Source organism: Paramormyrops kingsleyae, chromosome 17 (assembly GCF_048594095.1).
Source record: "Paramormyrops kingsleyae isolate MSU_618 chromosome 17, PKINGS_0.4, whole genome shotgun sequence".
NCBI lineage: Eukaryota > Metazoa > Chordata > Actinopteri > Osteoglossiformes > Mormyridae > Paramormyrops > Paramormyrops kingsleyae.
Genome location: NC_132813.1, coordinates 14,150,883 through 14,166,710, shown reverse-complemented (window position 1 = coordinate 14,166,710; position 15,828 = coordinate 14,150,883). Strand labels below are relative to the sequence as shown.

At 41.6% G+C, this 15,828-nt stretch overlaps 2 protein-coding genes across 2 annotated transcripts; both read right to left on the bottom strand.

Moving 5' to 3' along the window:
- Positions 1 to 3,289: 3,289 nt before the first annotated feature.
- On the bottom strand, positions 3,290 to 4,222 carry LOC111841441 (putative olfactory receptor 7A2). The gene has a single exon (XM_023807167.2). The coding sequence runs from the start codon at positions 4,220 to 4,222 to the stop codon at positions 3,290 to 3,292; it is 933 nt and encodes a 310-aa protein (XP_023662935.2).
- Positions 4,223 to 9,184: 4,962 nt separating this feature from the next.
- On the bottom strand, positions 9,185 to 10,311 carry LOC140579214 (olfactory receptor 52K1-like). The gene is made up of 2 exons (XM_072701616.1): positions 10,235 to 10,311; positions 9,185 to 10,147 (listed from the first exon to the last, which is right to left on the bottom strand). The coding sequence occupies exons 1-2, from the start codon at positions 10,309 to 10,311 to the stop codon at positions 9,724 to 9,726; spliced, it is 501 nt and encodes a 166-aa protein (XP_072557717.1). The 3' UTR covers positions 9,185 to 9,723.
- Between the last annotated feature and the right edge of the window lie 5,517 nt (positions 10,312 to 15,828).

Sequence of the window (15,828 nt, the reverse complement as noted above, 5' to 3'; positions counted from 1 at the left end):
AGATTACATACTGTAGTATTACCATGTCCTCCTCTGTATGGCTGTTTGATGCCTCTGTCAGTTCAGCAGACCTGTAGGCCTTTATATGTTTCTGGATTCTGTTGTTTGCCTTCAGTAATTACTATGCTATGTCACAAAAAAATGACGTGACTCCATAGTGACACCCAGAATAACATGACAACTATTTTCCTAATTAGCTCTGCAGGGAAATTGCACAGGTGTGGTCCATTCACAAGAAGAGCACAGGCCTTCAAGCAGTAGATCAGATACATATGTCCACATTAACGCCACATTAATGTCAAAAGAATACTATTCAAAGACATTCTATTTTGGTTTATGATGAGAAAGATCTGTCTGCAGAACGAGAGGATGTCCAACACAGGACTGGAAATCATATGACCTCCACTGTGGGGCCAGAAATCGCATGATCTCCACTCCTGGCCCAGACATGATATTTTGCAAGTTTCAGGGACAGAGGTGAAATTAAGTGAAGTGAAAACTTCTCATTGGTGACACACCACACAAAAATGAAATCTGTCCTCTGCATATAACCCATATGTGATGTCAGGTGGCAGGTAACAGCTAATTGAGCAGCTTGGGGGTAGTACGTTGTTGGTCGGGGATTCAAACCAGCAACCTTTCAATCACAAGTGCGCTTCCATAACCATTAGACCACCACTACGCCAAACTATTGTAAAATATAGGATATTAATTTTTATTCAAATAATTATTAAAAACATTAGTATAATAACTCATTGGCCAGTTTTCTTTCTCTCTTCAGTCAAACTCCTCCAAAACTATTTCTGCTGTGTTTAGGTCAGACGACCAGGTCATGTGACGTGACATGCTATCACTCTCCTTTGTGGGTGGCTGGGCGTGTCCAAACTTTTGACTGATACTGTAAATTGTAAAGCCTTAACATGGAGGATTCAGAAGCAGGGGTCCCAGGCCTCAGCAGCTAAAGCCCGTCTCCTATGTCCTGATGCCATCGGGAGACTCGCTCATCCAGCACTGGAACATGAGCAGGTCCCCCCAAGTGGCCAGCAAGGCAGTGATGGAAAGACAGGTAATAATGCTCTTATCAGGTGTTAGACTGCATTCAAATCTTAGAAAAGGATTTCGCAGCATTTTCTGCGGCCCTAATCTTGACTCACCAGTTGCTGCCTCTCTGTCCAAACCTAGTGAAGTAAGTGTCATACAGCATAGTTAAGTAAAGAAGAAGACAGAAATATGGTTAGGTAATAAAAGATTAAATGGTTTTATTTTCTACATCTGGTAAATTGCATTTAAAGGTTTTTTTTGTGCACTGATGTTTTTTTTAATTCAACTAACACATATAAAAGGCTGCATTTTACATTGATTATTGGCCATTGATCAGGTGTTCATATTGGTGGTGTGCACTGGGAGAGTGTGAAATATCTAGTAATTTATTTTCTAGCAAAAGCTAAACTAAGCTAATGGCGTCATAGGGCAAAAGGCAGAGTGCATCCTAGATCGGACACCCATCCCTCACAGGGAACATTCATGCACTGGCTTATAAACCTTAGGCCATTTACAGACACCAGTTACCCTGAGGGCAGATCTTGGACTGTGGGAGGAAACCACACAACACAGGGAGACAATTCAAACTCCACACACAGAAAGCAGATAACAGAGATTCTAATCACCAACCGTGGCGGTGAGAGGTGACAGTCTGACCCCATGAACCTCCATGCCACCCTTGGTTATTTCAGTGCAGTAATTTTGCTGTTGAACCTTCTCCACACGATCCTACGAAGTTGCTTCAGTTTCAGACCATAAACAAGAGGGTTCAGGATAGGAGGAACAATGAGGTACATTATAGAAAGGCTGTTTCTGAGAGCCTGCAGGGAGGAGTCTGAGCTGAAACGTGCTGATACAACATCAAAAGATGCATAAATGGCCAAGATACCCAGGGTGATAAGATGAGGCAGGCAGGTCTCCATGAACTTACTACGCTCTGCCTGAGACTGAACACATGTCCTGATGATTAGGACATATCAGTTTATGATTAGCAGGACTCGAAATATGAAAAAACAAGGAAAAGAAGGCATTTAAATTATATAAGGTGGTATCTATAGATATAGTGTATAGATATGACTTTGTAAAGAAATGGGGTATCTGCGCGTGCCACAAAAGATGACAGCAAATACAGTGTTTGATCATTATATTTAATGAGTAAGAAAAGCATGAACAATACAGTTACATGACCATATACATTATGCAGACCATAAACACCACACTGTCCCACACTGTGTACTGCATATAGGAGAATATCAGAGGACAGGAACATAGTGACGGAATAAAATATAAACCTGCTTCTTTATCTGCATCAGATAAAAGACATTTTCAAAATATTTATGGTGGACTGATGAGTTACATCTTTTAAATATTCACTAAGCAGATATATAAGGCGTATCAAATCTCAAATGCACACAGAACATAAGGCATTTTGCTGGCTTTCGCATTGATTACTGTCCCTTCATTCCCCATATGCCATTTCAGCTTAATATATGCACTGTAACGTGTCTGGGTCCTTCTTTTCTAGGTAATGGCATGCTAAGCAAAAGGCATGATAGAGCCCATGCAGGCTGAAATCATCATGCAGAAGGAACTTGCTGATTTCTTCTAACCACTTATTCTGATTGGCATCATGTGGTGGTGGCTGGAACCTATCCTAGGCAGCATTGGGCACAGGGCTGGGGTACTCCCTAGATAGGACACCAGTCCCTCACAGTGCAAATACAAGCACAAGCTCATTATCTATGGGCAATTTTGAGACACCAGTTACCCTAAGCCAGGGGCAGGCAATCTTATACGCAAAGGGCCGGTGTGTACTGTATGTGGGTTTTCGTGGCAACTGCCTAACTAGATTACTAATTAGAGGACTGATTGGCTGAAGAGTCCTCACACCAGGGCTGAGGTAATCCCTAGAAGCTTATTACCTCTGTCGAGTCTAGTTATTTGTATGACATATTTTCAAACACAAAGGTAATTCGAAATGCATTATAGAAAATGCGATAAAAATAAAATGCAGAAAGATAAATGTACATAACATATGAAAATTAAAAAGTAAAATCAAAAGAACATATAGGCAATTTAAAGACAGCATTTAGCCGAAATGTTGATCTTTGACTGTGGAACAATAACCACAAAACACAAGGATGCAAACTCCACACACAGAGAGCAGAGGACAGATTCTAATCCCCAACCCTGGAGGTGTGAGGTGACAGTGTGACCCCCCCCCCCCGAACCACCGTGCCACCCTTAGTTATTCCAGTGCAGTAATTTTGCTGTTGAACCTTCTCCATACAATCCTACGAAGCTGCTTCAGTTTCAGACCATAAATGAGAGGGTTCATGATAGGAGGAACAATGAGGTACATTATAGAAAAGCTGTTTCTGAGAGCCTGCAGGGAGGTGTCTGAGCTGAAACGTGCTGATACAACATCAAAAGTTATAGAAATGGAAAAAGTACTCATTGTGATGAGATGGGGCAGGCAGGTCTCCATGAACTTATAATGTTCTGTCTGAGACGTTAAACATATCCTGGTGATTCGGACATAGGAGATTATAATTAGCAGGAGTTGAAATGAATGAAAAAAGAAGCAACAGTTGCCATATAAGTTGTTTAAGGTGGTATCTACACAGGACAGCTTTAGCACATCCCAGGTAAAACAATAAAGCTTCTCAATTCTGGATCCACACATGGGCAGCCTGACTGCCAACACAAGCCAGACAATTATCTCAAAGAAAGTTAAGAACCACATAATCTGCACCAACATTCCCACCCTCCGAGGCGTCATAATGGAGTGATACTCCAATGGTTTGCATATCGCAACATACCTGTCATAAGCCATTACTGTCAAATTAGCTATTTCGCAGGCAAGATATATGCTGATTCCACATATTTGAATTATACATGCAGTGTATGAGATCACATGAGAATCTGACAGAAGGTCAATCAGTAGCTTTGGATAGAAACTTGTGGAGCCACAAATCCCGTTCACACACAGATTACACAGGAAGATGAACATGGGCTCATGAAGAATCTTCTCCAGTAATATGGTCAAAATTAAAGTTAAATTTACAAATATGGTGAAAATGTAGACAAGAAAGGAAATGGCAAAAAAGATCTGTCTCTTTGTTCTAGTCTCATTTAATCCATGAAGCAGAAAAACAAAATGACTGGATGAGTTCTCCATCTGAGCCCCCTTGACGTGTCGTTCACAGACACGGAGCTTCTTTCTAACTGAGCGTCTGGGTCTGTGTTGCTGTGAAGAACCACGACGCTGTACAATCAGGAAAAAAGCTGACTTTTGTCTCATCATATTATCTGTCTGTAGGACTGAGTCAGAAGGATCCCGTTCTAATTGTCTGATGCATTAACCTCTGCCAGATTACATAGTATTACCATGTCCTCCTCTGTATGGCTGTTTGATGCCTCTGTCAGTTCAGCAGACCTGTAGGTCTTTATATGCTTCTGGATTCTGTTGTTTGCCTTCCATGTGTGAATGATGTGACTCTACAATAACACCCCAGAAAACAAGACAGTCACAATCCTAATTAGGTCTGTAGGGAAATTGCACAGGTATGGCCATTCACCAGAAGGGTCTGATCCTTCACTGATTTTACTGTCTGGATTTAAACCGTTTAAAAAACTCTGATATGTTTTGCCACAGAAACCAGAGGTGGAAATTTCAGATCCAGAAAGTAAAAATCCAGTCCACGATTTTGTTTCAACCAACCATTTCAGCATAAAGAGTCACAGACACAGAGTACTCAGCTGTTTGGTTGAAGCAAAATCTTGGACTGGATTTTTACTATCTGGACCTGAAATTTCCACCTCTGATAGAAACATAAAAAAATAATGGTTTACTTTTCAAGGTATATAGGTAGAAACTAAATATATTTTTAAAACTTTGTCAGGAGAATAAAACGAACCAACTGACTCGAATGCCTGAGTGTCGAAGCACTGCTGATCGCCCACCGATTTGCAAATACGCTATTCGTATGATAACGATACGATAATCCCGCGGTTGTTACGTACAGTTCAAGAAAATGCGTGAAAACTCCCAAAAACAAGACCACATGCCTGGCTTCTGTGCGCACTCACTGAGGAGCTGCAACCTTTCGTGTTGTGATGGGAGAGAGGAAATGGGGTAAACAAAAAAAAAAATACATCGCTTTAGTTCATGGATAACTGCGAATTCGGGTTGGCAGTTACTTTGTAAATTGCAAAATGTCACTTGATATCTAATTTTGTTAGCTATATGCTAAAAACTTTTTATAAATACTGTATATACAAAATGTTGGTAACTGGGTTGTTCATTTAGCATTTTTTACTACCTTTATGATTTTTTGTTAGTATATAAGACTACAAAGCAATCGTTTTATTTAAATGACTTTTCTCAAAATTCATGTCATAAAATAGCTTTAAATAATATGGATTGTATTTGCTGGCAATAAGATTTTATTTAAAATATTGACTTTTGTAGTAAAAACATTTGTATAATTCATATAAATGATGCAATGGGCCTCTCCTGGAGCCGACACCTTATCGTGGTGTATAAAAAAAATTCTTATAAAAGTATTGTACAGTATAAGGGCCCACACACCTTCTTCATACCGGGGCCCAGACTTTCTCTCGGCGACCCTGGCACCGAACACAAGGCTGTGTTTGAAATGTCCAGTCGTCCACTATGTAGTGCACTATATATGGAATTGGTAATTTTGTAGTGCTCTTTGAATTCTCAACTGTAAATTTCATTCACTATATAATGCACTACAAAATCAGTGCAAGGCACACCAAAGTGTAGTGTACAGAAGCTGTGTGTTTCTTGGTATGCGTACTTAACTGTATTTGTGTTCTCAGACCTATTTCATATCATCTTCCATTGCTGAAGACCAGTTACAATACTCAAGAACAGGGGTGTCTCTCAATCCCATGAATGCAAAGATCATACTTGCCAGAGAGCCTCGAGAAGCCTGAAGATGGAGGATTCAGAAGCAGGGGTCCCAGGCCTCAGCAGCTAAAGCCTGTTTCCAATCTCCTGATGCCATCGGGAGACTCGCTCATCCAGCACTGGAACATGAGGGAAAAGGCAGGTCCCTCCTAGTGGCCAGCAAATCAGTGATGCAAAGACAGATAATACTGTTCTTATCAGGTGTTAAAGATCTATATGAAAGGATGTACAATTTCATTTTTTACCGCAGCCATGTTTCAGGTCTCTACTGGATAAATGTCCTGGGAAAAGTGTTGTGGTCTGTAATGTTGTCATAACGACTCATGCAGAAACCTCCTATAATGAATCCTTATTATAAGTAAACTCTAGTTTTTGATTTGGAATTTGTGCAAATATTAACATTTTACTACATTATTATTCATGTACCTTAAGACCTCATGTCGGACCTTATATGCAAATTGATCTCTTAGAGTAATACCTGTTGATAACATTGACTCTGACTCATCCATGGAATTGATTTACAGCTCTATATGTTTGATTAAGATTTGTTTACGACTGCGAAATTGGACTAGATTTTAAAAATCAGGGGCTGTTCCCTCCATGAACCTGACCAGGGTAAGGAGATGCAAGATGGATGGATGGACAGATGGATGGAAGTTTTTTTCTTTAAGTATGAATAGGACGTATCATCAGCTGTATCTTTCAAATAAACTGTTTCTCATAAGGAAAAAAAGAAACAGACATTTAACACGGAGCCAATCAAAGTCATTAGAGCAGAGCCCCGTCTGTAGAGTGCCCCCCCCAGCTCCCCCCCCCCCTCCATTGGGTACATTTCACATGGTTTAAGAACATAAGAACTATACAAACGAGAGTAGGCCATTCGGCCCATCGAGCTCGCTTGGGGAGAACTTAACTAATAGCTCAGAGTTGTTAAAATCTTATCTAGCTCTGATTTAAAGGAACCCAAGGATTCAGCTTGCACTACGTTATCAGGAAGACTATTCCATACTCTGACTACACGCTGTGTAAAGAAGTGCTTCCTTAAATCCAGTTTGAAATGTTCTCCCGCTAATTTCCACCTACAGTATGTCCACGAGTTTGAACTAATGTTGAAGTAGAATTGGTGGATACCTGCTAGCTGAAATAACAATGTTAAGGGCATATGTCTTATAAAATGTGTTGTTTAGCCTGTGAATACAAAGCCGCTTTGATGCCTCAGCCATAACCATCCAAGAGAGGGCAGTAAGAAAGCAATGAAGCTGAAAAAAGTCTCATGTGGTTTCAGTTTCACACCTTCAGCTGCAGCCGTGTCGTTTCACATGTACTGTCACACCTGCCTGTGACAGGTGTCTCTTTCTGTGCGAACGTTACCACATTTTACTACTGCAAAAATGAATAAACCTGGCCTGCAAAATGAACAGGCCTGGTCTTGCCACAGATATTAGGAAAACATTTGAGAGATTCGCATGATGCAACACTGGGCTGCCTTTGCTCTTCAGGCCTGGCAGACATGCCCCTCCCTCATCACTGGCATTGTTTATGCCAGTGCCAACATCCTGGCAGCCTGGGACCCTCCCCACAACCCAGGGAGATACATTTACATGACGAGTGTACCCCATTGATTTGGTATATTTTTGCTACAGAACATCTGATTGGTCCGTGATGCAAGACAGCAAAGCAAGGTGATTTACATGTTTATCAGACCATTAGCCATTAGACTTCAGGTCATTAGTCCATCATATTCCCTCCATCCCCTGGAAACCAATTAAAAATCAGAGGACCAAAAGGACAAGACACACAAATGAAGTCCTCTGTGGGTCTGGCCGGGAGGATGGAGTGAGCTAACCTTGGTGGACCTCGGGGAGACCCTGTAATGTAATGATATATAATTTAACATTTATACTTTTTCACTCATTGTAGAAGATGCTTAACTTCATTTTTGTGTGAAATGTTTGATTAAGTGGCCACATACAGAAGGAACATAAGCTCAGGCATTCATAAATGTCCCCAGTGACCCCCTCCACAGAATGAAGAAAGCACAAAAAGGGCTTTCATCCTTCATTTAATCATGATGAGGTTTTTCTGGGCTCTCTTCCACCATCCAGGGGAACAGTTTTTGTCTGACCTGACTGTGTCTGTAGCTTGTTGTGTTCAGTCTGCATTTTCTTCTTTCTCTGTGCTTCTGTTTATTACCTGTTATATATATTATGTCATTTTTGACTGATGTGTGATGTCAGTTTTATTTAAATTAACATATACATTTATTAATCACCAAAGAAACATGAAAATGAGGCAATACACCCCAAGGAAGGCGCTGTCAAGGAGCCAACTTAGGGTAGGTCGAGCTTCTGAAGAATGACCAGCAACAAGAGCTAGTTAGCGGTGGGCCAATAGCTGTACAATATGTTACAAAAACATTCTGGGAACCTAGCAGACGTGTTTCAACACAAAACTAATGGATAGTTTTTTAGGAAAAGCACTTTTCCCGCCGTTAGCCATGCTGTGAATCAGGAAAGTGGTTGCAGGACACAGAGAGACTGGATAGATTGGATCTTATTCCACTCATGGTAACTTACAGTAGAAGGATGGGCCACAATTTCTGTGCACGTCCTGGGACACAAATCCACAATAGTCAATGTACTTGTTGAGCTACAGGAGCACCTGATTTTATGAAAGAAACAGGATGTCTGGAAAGACAGAGAGAAGAAAGTAGGGATGGCTCACGCAGCAGAAGAAGAATCAGAAATCCTCTGATATAATTTTCTCTTTTAGTTATTTTTAGATTACATTTTTTGTTAGTTAATAGGTCATTTTAAACATTTTGTCATCTGTCTTCTGGAACATGTGATTGTTTTTATTTGGATCTATGCACAATAAGAAACATCAAAAATAGAAAATGGGCATACCAAAAGGCAACATGCTAAACAGGAACATATGGGGGAGGAACAGATGGAAAAGCAATAACCAAATAAATTAACCATTCCAAGGGGGTCCTGAGTCAAGTGATCAAAAACTCAGAATGTCATTAACCATCGTAGTGCATACGCAAGAATAACAGAGGACAGGAACAAAGTCAGGGAATTAACTATAAACATGTTCCATTTTCTGCCTCAGATAAAAAGACATTTTCAAAACATTGCTATGTACTAATGAGTTACACTTTGTAAACATGCTCTAAGCAGATATATAAGGCGTATCAAATCTCAAATGCACATAGAACATAAGGCATCTTGCTGGCTTTAGCATGGATTACTGTCCCTTCATTCCTCATATGCCATTTCTGCTGTATATCAGCACTGGGACACTGTAACATGTCTGGCTCCTCCTTCTTTTCTAGGTAACGCAATGCTCAGCTAATGGCATTATAGAGACCATGCAGGCCGAAATCATCAAGCAGAAGAAGAAGGCACTTGCTAATTTATTCTAACCACTTATTCTGATTGGCATCATGTGGTGGTGGCTGGAACCTATCCTAGGCAGCATTGGGCACAGGGCTGGGGTACTCCCTAGATAGGACACCAGTCCCTCACAGTGCACATACAAACACAAGCTCATTATCTATGGGTAATTTTGAGACACAAGTTACCTTAAGCGGATGCTTTGGACTGTGGGAGGAAACAACACAACACAGGGAAACAATGAAAAATCCACACACAGAGAGCAAAGGACAGATTCTAATCCCCATCCCTGGAGGTGTGAGGTGACAGTGTGACCCCCCTGAACCTCCGTGCCACCCTTGGTTATTTCAGTGCAGTAATTTTGCTGTTGAACCTTCTCCACACAATCTTACGAAGTTGCTTCAATTTCAGACCATAAATGAGAGGGTTCAGGATAGGAGGAACAATGAGGTACATTATAGAAAGACTGTTTCTGAGAGCCTGCAGGGAGGTGTCTGAGTTTAAACGTGCAGCTACAAGATCGAAAGAAAGAGAAATGGTGAAGGTACCGTATGTGAAAAGATGAGGCAGGCAGGTCTCCATAAACTTACTACGTTCTGTCTGAGATTTTATACATATCCTGGTGATTTGAACATAGGAGGTTATAAGTAGCAGGAATTGAAATGTATGAAAAAAGAAGGACCAGTAGCCATATAAGTTGTTTACGATGGTATCTACACAGGACAGCTTCACCAAGTCCCAGGTAAAACAATAAAGCTTCTCAATTCTGGATCCACACAAGGGCAGCCTGACTGCGAACAAAATGGAAAGAATTGTCTCAAAGAAAGTTAAGAACCACGTCATCTGCACCAACCTTCCTACCCTGTGAGGCGTCATAATAGAGTGATACTCCAATGGTTTGCATATCGCAACATACCTGTCATAAGCCATTACTGATAAATTAGTTATTTCGCAGACAAGATATATGCTGATTCCAAATATCTGAATTATACATGCAGTGTATGAGATCACATGAGAGTCTGACAGAAGGTCAATCAGTAGCTTTGGATAGAAACTTGTAGAGCCACAAATGCTGTTTACACACAGATTACACAGGAAGATGAACATGGGCTCATGGAGATTTTTTTCCAGCAATATGGTCAAAATCAAAGTCAAATTTACAAAAATGGTGCAAACATAGGCAAGAATGGAAAAACCAAAAAAGATCTGTCTGTTTGTTTTAGTCTCATTCAAGCCATGGAGCACAAAAACAAGCTCACTGGAAGAGTTCTCCATCTGAGTCGTCTTGATGTGACATTCACAGGTACTGAGCTTCTTTCTAGCTGAGTGTCTTGGTCTGTGCTGCTGTGAAGAACCACAACGCTGTACAATCAGGATAAATGCTGACTTTTGTCTCATCATATTATCTGCCTGTAGGACTGAGTCAGAAGGATCCCGTTCTAATTGTCTGATGCATTAACCTCTGCCAGATTACATAGTATTACCATGTCCTCCTCTGTATGGCTGTTTGATGCCTCTGTCAGTTCAGCAGACCCGTAGGCCTTTATATGCTTCTGGATTCTGTTGTTTGCCTTCCTTGTGTGAATGATGTGACTCAACAATAACACCCCAGAAAACAAGACAGTCAATCCTAATTACAGTAGGTCTGTAGGGAAATTGCACAGGTATGGTAATTCACCAGAAGGGTCTGATACTTCACTGGTTTAACCCTCTGGAGTTAAACCGTTTAAAACTCTCAGTGAGTTTTTGTCATAGAATCATTAAAAAAACACCCCCAGAAACGATTGAACGGTTTACTTTTCAATATATATAGGTAGAAACTAAATATATTTTGAGAACTTTGTATGGAGAATAAATAGAACAAGAGTCACTGACTCAAATGTCTTACTCGAAGCAGCGCTGACTGATGAGGGAATAATTAATAAAATAAAAGGGAATGATTCTATAAGGCTGTAACTAATCAAAACGAGAACTGACTGGCGCGCCAGCAAGGCAAGGCTACCTAATCGGAACAGATAGGGGGGGCGACAGAGAATATCAGCGGCCCCTACTTATCTTTTAGCCTTCCAGAAGGACAACTACGAGCCGGCTAACGAGGGCAAGTGTCAAACATGTGGTTGTCACGTACACGGAAGGTACCGAGAAAGGGGGGGGGATGCCGAAAGGGCTTTAAAAGGGATACAGCTGATACATATGGCAGAGCTTCCTCCTGTACATGCTGAATGTATGTCAGACGGCCGCTCCCGGATTGCAATCTGTCAGGGAATAAACCGGTGATTTGCAACTTCTCCCCGTGTCAGCTGTGAATCTCTTCTCATCCACGGACCCAGTGGAGACGGCGTGCTCCAACAATTTGGGGGCTCGTCCGGGATCCCCAGGAGATTCGCAGGATTCGGCTAAGTGGTGACGCGGCCTACTTGGACACAGAGACCTGCAGGGCCCAACCAGAAGAGGTAAGCAGAGCCTGTTACATCAAAATCTGCACATTGGATATGTCAAATTGAGCAGTTTGAAGTGTCCAGGGGCCCGTCGGTAAATTAAGATGGAGGAGAGGTTGCACGCACTGTGTTTATACAGTATATTGTGTTGTCTATGTATTGTGTATGAATTGTGTCCAGGTGTCGTGCGCAGAAAAATAGAACCTTAAGGAGCGGAGGGGATGGGACCCCCGCAGGGAAATAGAATTTTAGGGACCCCCTGACAATTATTATCAGGTTTACAGCGATGATGACAAGGTAGTAAAGAAACGTTATGCAGAAGAAAACGTATCTGCTCTCCCTGCTGGCGTTGATCCCAGACAGAGTAAACACTGTAGAGTTGGGCATGACCTCCAGTGCCATTGTTGTCTTATGTTTCATGCAGTATATATGATCCACTGATGATTGCGGCCATCAGAATCAGGGAACCAGCCTCTGAACCTGCCCTGGGTGGGTTTACTGTCGTTCTGGGGTAACCTAACGGACAAAAACAACAAAGAAAATAACCTCAGGAGATCATAGAAAATCAGCCTCAGCCCTGCACATGCATGTTTCTAGAAACTACCCTTAGTAGCAGAACACTGTTGCCCCCTCCACCCCCACTCTGTACATGTATGCCTTCAGTTTGTACGTTCACTCCATGTTGCGTGGCCTTTCTCTGGCTTCTCCGGTGTCCTGCACCAGTCAATCTGTTGATTAACTCTAAATGATCTGTGCCATGTGATAGAGACCAGCACCAAAACCAGGGTGTGTCAGTCTGTGGGTCCACATGCTGACACGACCATGAACAAGATACGTAACTAGAATATGGATTGATTTATGAATCTACTGACACAACCTCCATTTTCCTAATAAAATATTATCCCCAAATAATTTTGAAATTATATATGAAATATATACATTCACATACTGTATGCACACACTTTCTTCTTTTAGAAATGAAATAACATAGATTTACAGTACATGCATATTCTCAAATAATGCACTATACTTAGAATCGTATTCCAAGAAACATTCAGCTATTCCAAGAAACATTCAGCTGCAATATGCTGAATTATATGTTTACCAGATCCTTGTTTTACTGCTCTCACTCAGCGGCACAAAGTCATTAGAGCAGAGCCCCTTCTGTAGAGTGCCCCCCCACAGCTCCCCCCCCCCCCTCATTGGTTACATTTAACATGGTTTAAGGTGGATGCCTGCTAGCTGAAATAACAATGTTAAGGGCATATGTCTTATAAAGTGTGTTGTTTAGCCTGTGAATACAAAGCCGCTTTGATGCCTCAGCCATAACCATCCAAGAGAGGGCAGTAAGAAAGCAATGAAGCTGAAAAAAGTCTCATGTGGTTTCAGTTTCACACCTTCAGCTGCAGCCGTGTCGTTTCACATGTACTGTGACACCTGCCTGTGACAGGTGTCTCTTTCTGTGCGAACGTTACCCCATTTTACTACTGCAAAAATGAATAAACCTGGCCTGCAAAATGAACAGGCCTGGTCTTGCCACAGATATTAGGAAAACATTGGAGAGATTTGCATGATGCAACACTGGGCTGCCTTTGCTCTTCAGGCCTGGCAGACATGCCCCTCCCTCATCACTGGCATTGTTTATGCCAGTGCCAACATCCTGGCAGCCTGGGACCCTCCCCACAACCCAGGGAGATACATTTTCATGACGAGTGTACCCCATTGATTTGGTATATTTTTGCTACAGAACATCTGATTGGTCCGTGATGCAAGATAGCAAAGCAAGGTGATTTACATGTTTATCAGACCATTAGCCATTAGTCGTCAGGTCATTAGTCCATCATATTCCCTCCATCCCCTGGAAACCAATTAAAAATCAGAGGACCAAAAGGACAAGACAAACAAATGAAGTCCTCTGTGGGTCTGGCCGGGAGGATGGAGTGAGCTAACCTTGGTGGACCTCAAGGAGACCCTGTAATGTAATGATATATAATTTAACATTTATACTTTTTCACTCATTGTAGAAGATGCTTAACTTCATTTTTGTGTGAAATGTTTGATTAAGTGGCCACATACAGAAGGAACATAAGCTCAGGCATTCATAAATGTCCCCAGTGACCCCCTCCACAGAATGAAGAAAGCACAAAAAGGGCTTTCATCCTTCATTTAATCATGATGAGGTTTTTCTGGGCTCTCTTTCACCATCCAGGGGAACAGTTTTTGTCTGACCTGACTGTGTCTGTAGCTTGTTGTGTTCAGTCTGCATTTTCTTCTTTCTCTGTGCTTCTGTTTATTACCTGTTATATATATTATGTAATTTTTGACCGATGTGTGATGTCAGTTTTATTTAAATTAACATATACATTTATTAATCACCAAAGAAACATGCAAATGAAGCAGTACACCCCAAGGAAGGCGCTGTCAAGGAGCCAACTTAGGGTAGGTCGAGCTTCTGAAGAATGACCAGCAACAAGAGCTAGTTAGCGGTGGGCCAATAGCTGTACAATATGTTACAAAAACATTCTGGGAACCTAGCAGACGTGTTTCAACACAAAACTAATGGATAGTTTTTTAGGAAAAGCACTTTTCCCACCGTTAGCCATGCTGTGAATCAGGAAAGTGGTTGCAGGACACAGAGAGACTGGATAGAGTGGATCTTATTTCACTCATGGTAACTTACAGTAGAAGGATGGGCCACAATTTCTCTGCACGTCCTGGGACACAAATCCACAATCATCAATCTACTTGTTGAGCTACAGGAGCAGCTGATTTTATGAAAGAAACAGGATGGCTGGAAAGACAGAGAGGAGAAAGTTTGTCATCTGTCTTCTGGAACATGTGACTGTTTTTATTTGGATTTATGCACAATAAGAAACATCAAAAATAGAAAATGGGCATACCAAAAGGCAACATGCTAAACAGGAACATATGGGGGAGGAACAGATGAAAAAGCAATAACCAAATAAATTAACCATTCCAAGGGGGTCCTTAGTCAAGTGATCAAAAACTCAGAATGTCATTAACCATCGTAGTGCATACGCAAGAATAACAGAGGACAGGAACAAAGTCAGGGAATTAACTATAAACCTGTTTCATTTTCTGCCTCAGATAAAAAGACATTTTCAAAACATTGCTATGTACTAATGAGTTACACTTTGTAAATATGCTCTAAGCAGATATATAAGGCGTATCAAATCTCAAATGCACATAGAACATAAGGCATCTTGCTGGCTTTAGCATGGATTACTGTCCCTTCATTCCTCATATGCCATTTCTGCTGTATATCAGCACTGGGACACTGTAACATGTCTGGCTCCTCCTTCTTTTCTAGGTAACGCAATGCTAAGCTAATGGCATTATAGAGGCCATGCAGGCCGAAATCATCAAGCAGAAGAAGAAGGCACTTGCTAATTTATTCTAACCACTTATTCTGATCATTCTGGCATCATGTGGTGGGGGCTGGAACCTATCCTAGGCAGCATTGGGCACAGGGCTGGGGTACTCCCTAGATAGGACACCAGTCCCTCACAGTGCACATACAAGCACAAGCTCATTATGGGCAATTTTGAGACACCAGTTATCCTAAGCCAGGGGTAGGCAATCTTATACGCAAAGGGCCGGTGTGTATGTGGGTTTTTGCTGCAACTTCCTAATTAGAGGACTGATTGTCTGAAGAGTCCGCACACCTGGGAGCTGTACAGTCAAGATAAATGCTGCCTTTTGTCTTATCATATTATCTGCCTGTAGGACTGAGTCAGAAGGATCCCGTTCTAATTGTCTGATGCATTAACCTCTGTCAGATTACAGGTTATCCCAAAAACCTGCATACACACTGGCCCTTTGCGGATAAGATTGCCCACCCCTGCCCTAAGCGCATGCTTTGGAAACCACAGAACACAGGGAGAAAATGCAAACTCCACACACAGAGAGCAGAGGACAGATTCTAATCACCAATCCTGCAGTTGTGATGTGACAGTATGACCCCCCCGAACCTCCATGCCACCCTTGG

Bases quoted from the DNA above. Each gene is read 5' to 3' on its own strand.
- LOC111841441 (XM_023807167.2), bottom strand. From the start codon at position 4,222: ATGGAGAACTCATCCAGTCATTTTGTTTTTCTGCTTCATGGATTAAAT.
- LOC140579214 (XM_072701616.1), bottom strand. From the start codon at position 10,311: ATGGCTTATGACAGGTATGTTGCGATATGCAAACCATTGGAGTATCAC. The intron at 10,148-10,234 runs GTTGGTGCAGAT...GTGTGGATCCAG, and splicing joins ACGCCTCACAGGGTAGGAAG to AATTGAGAAGCTTTATTGTT.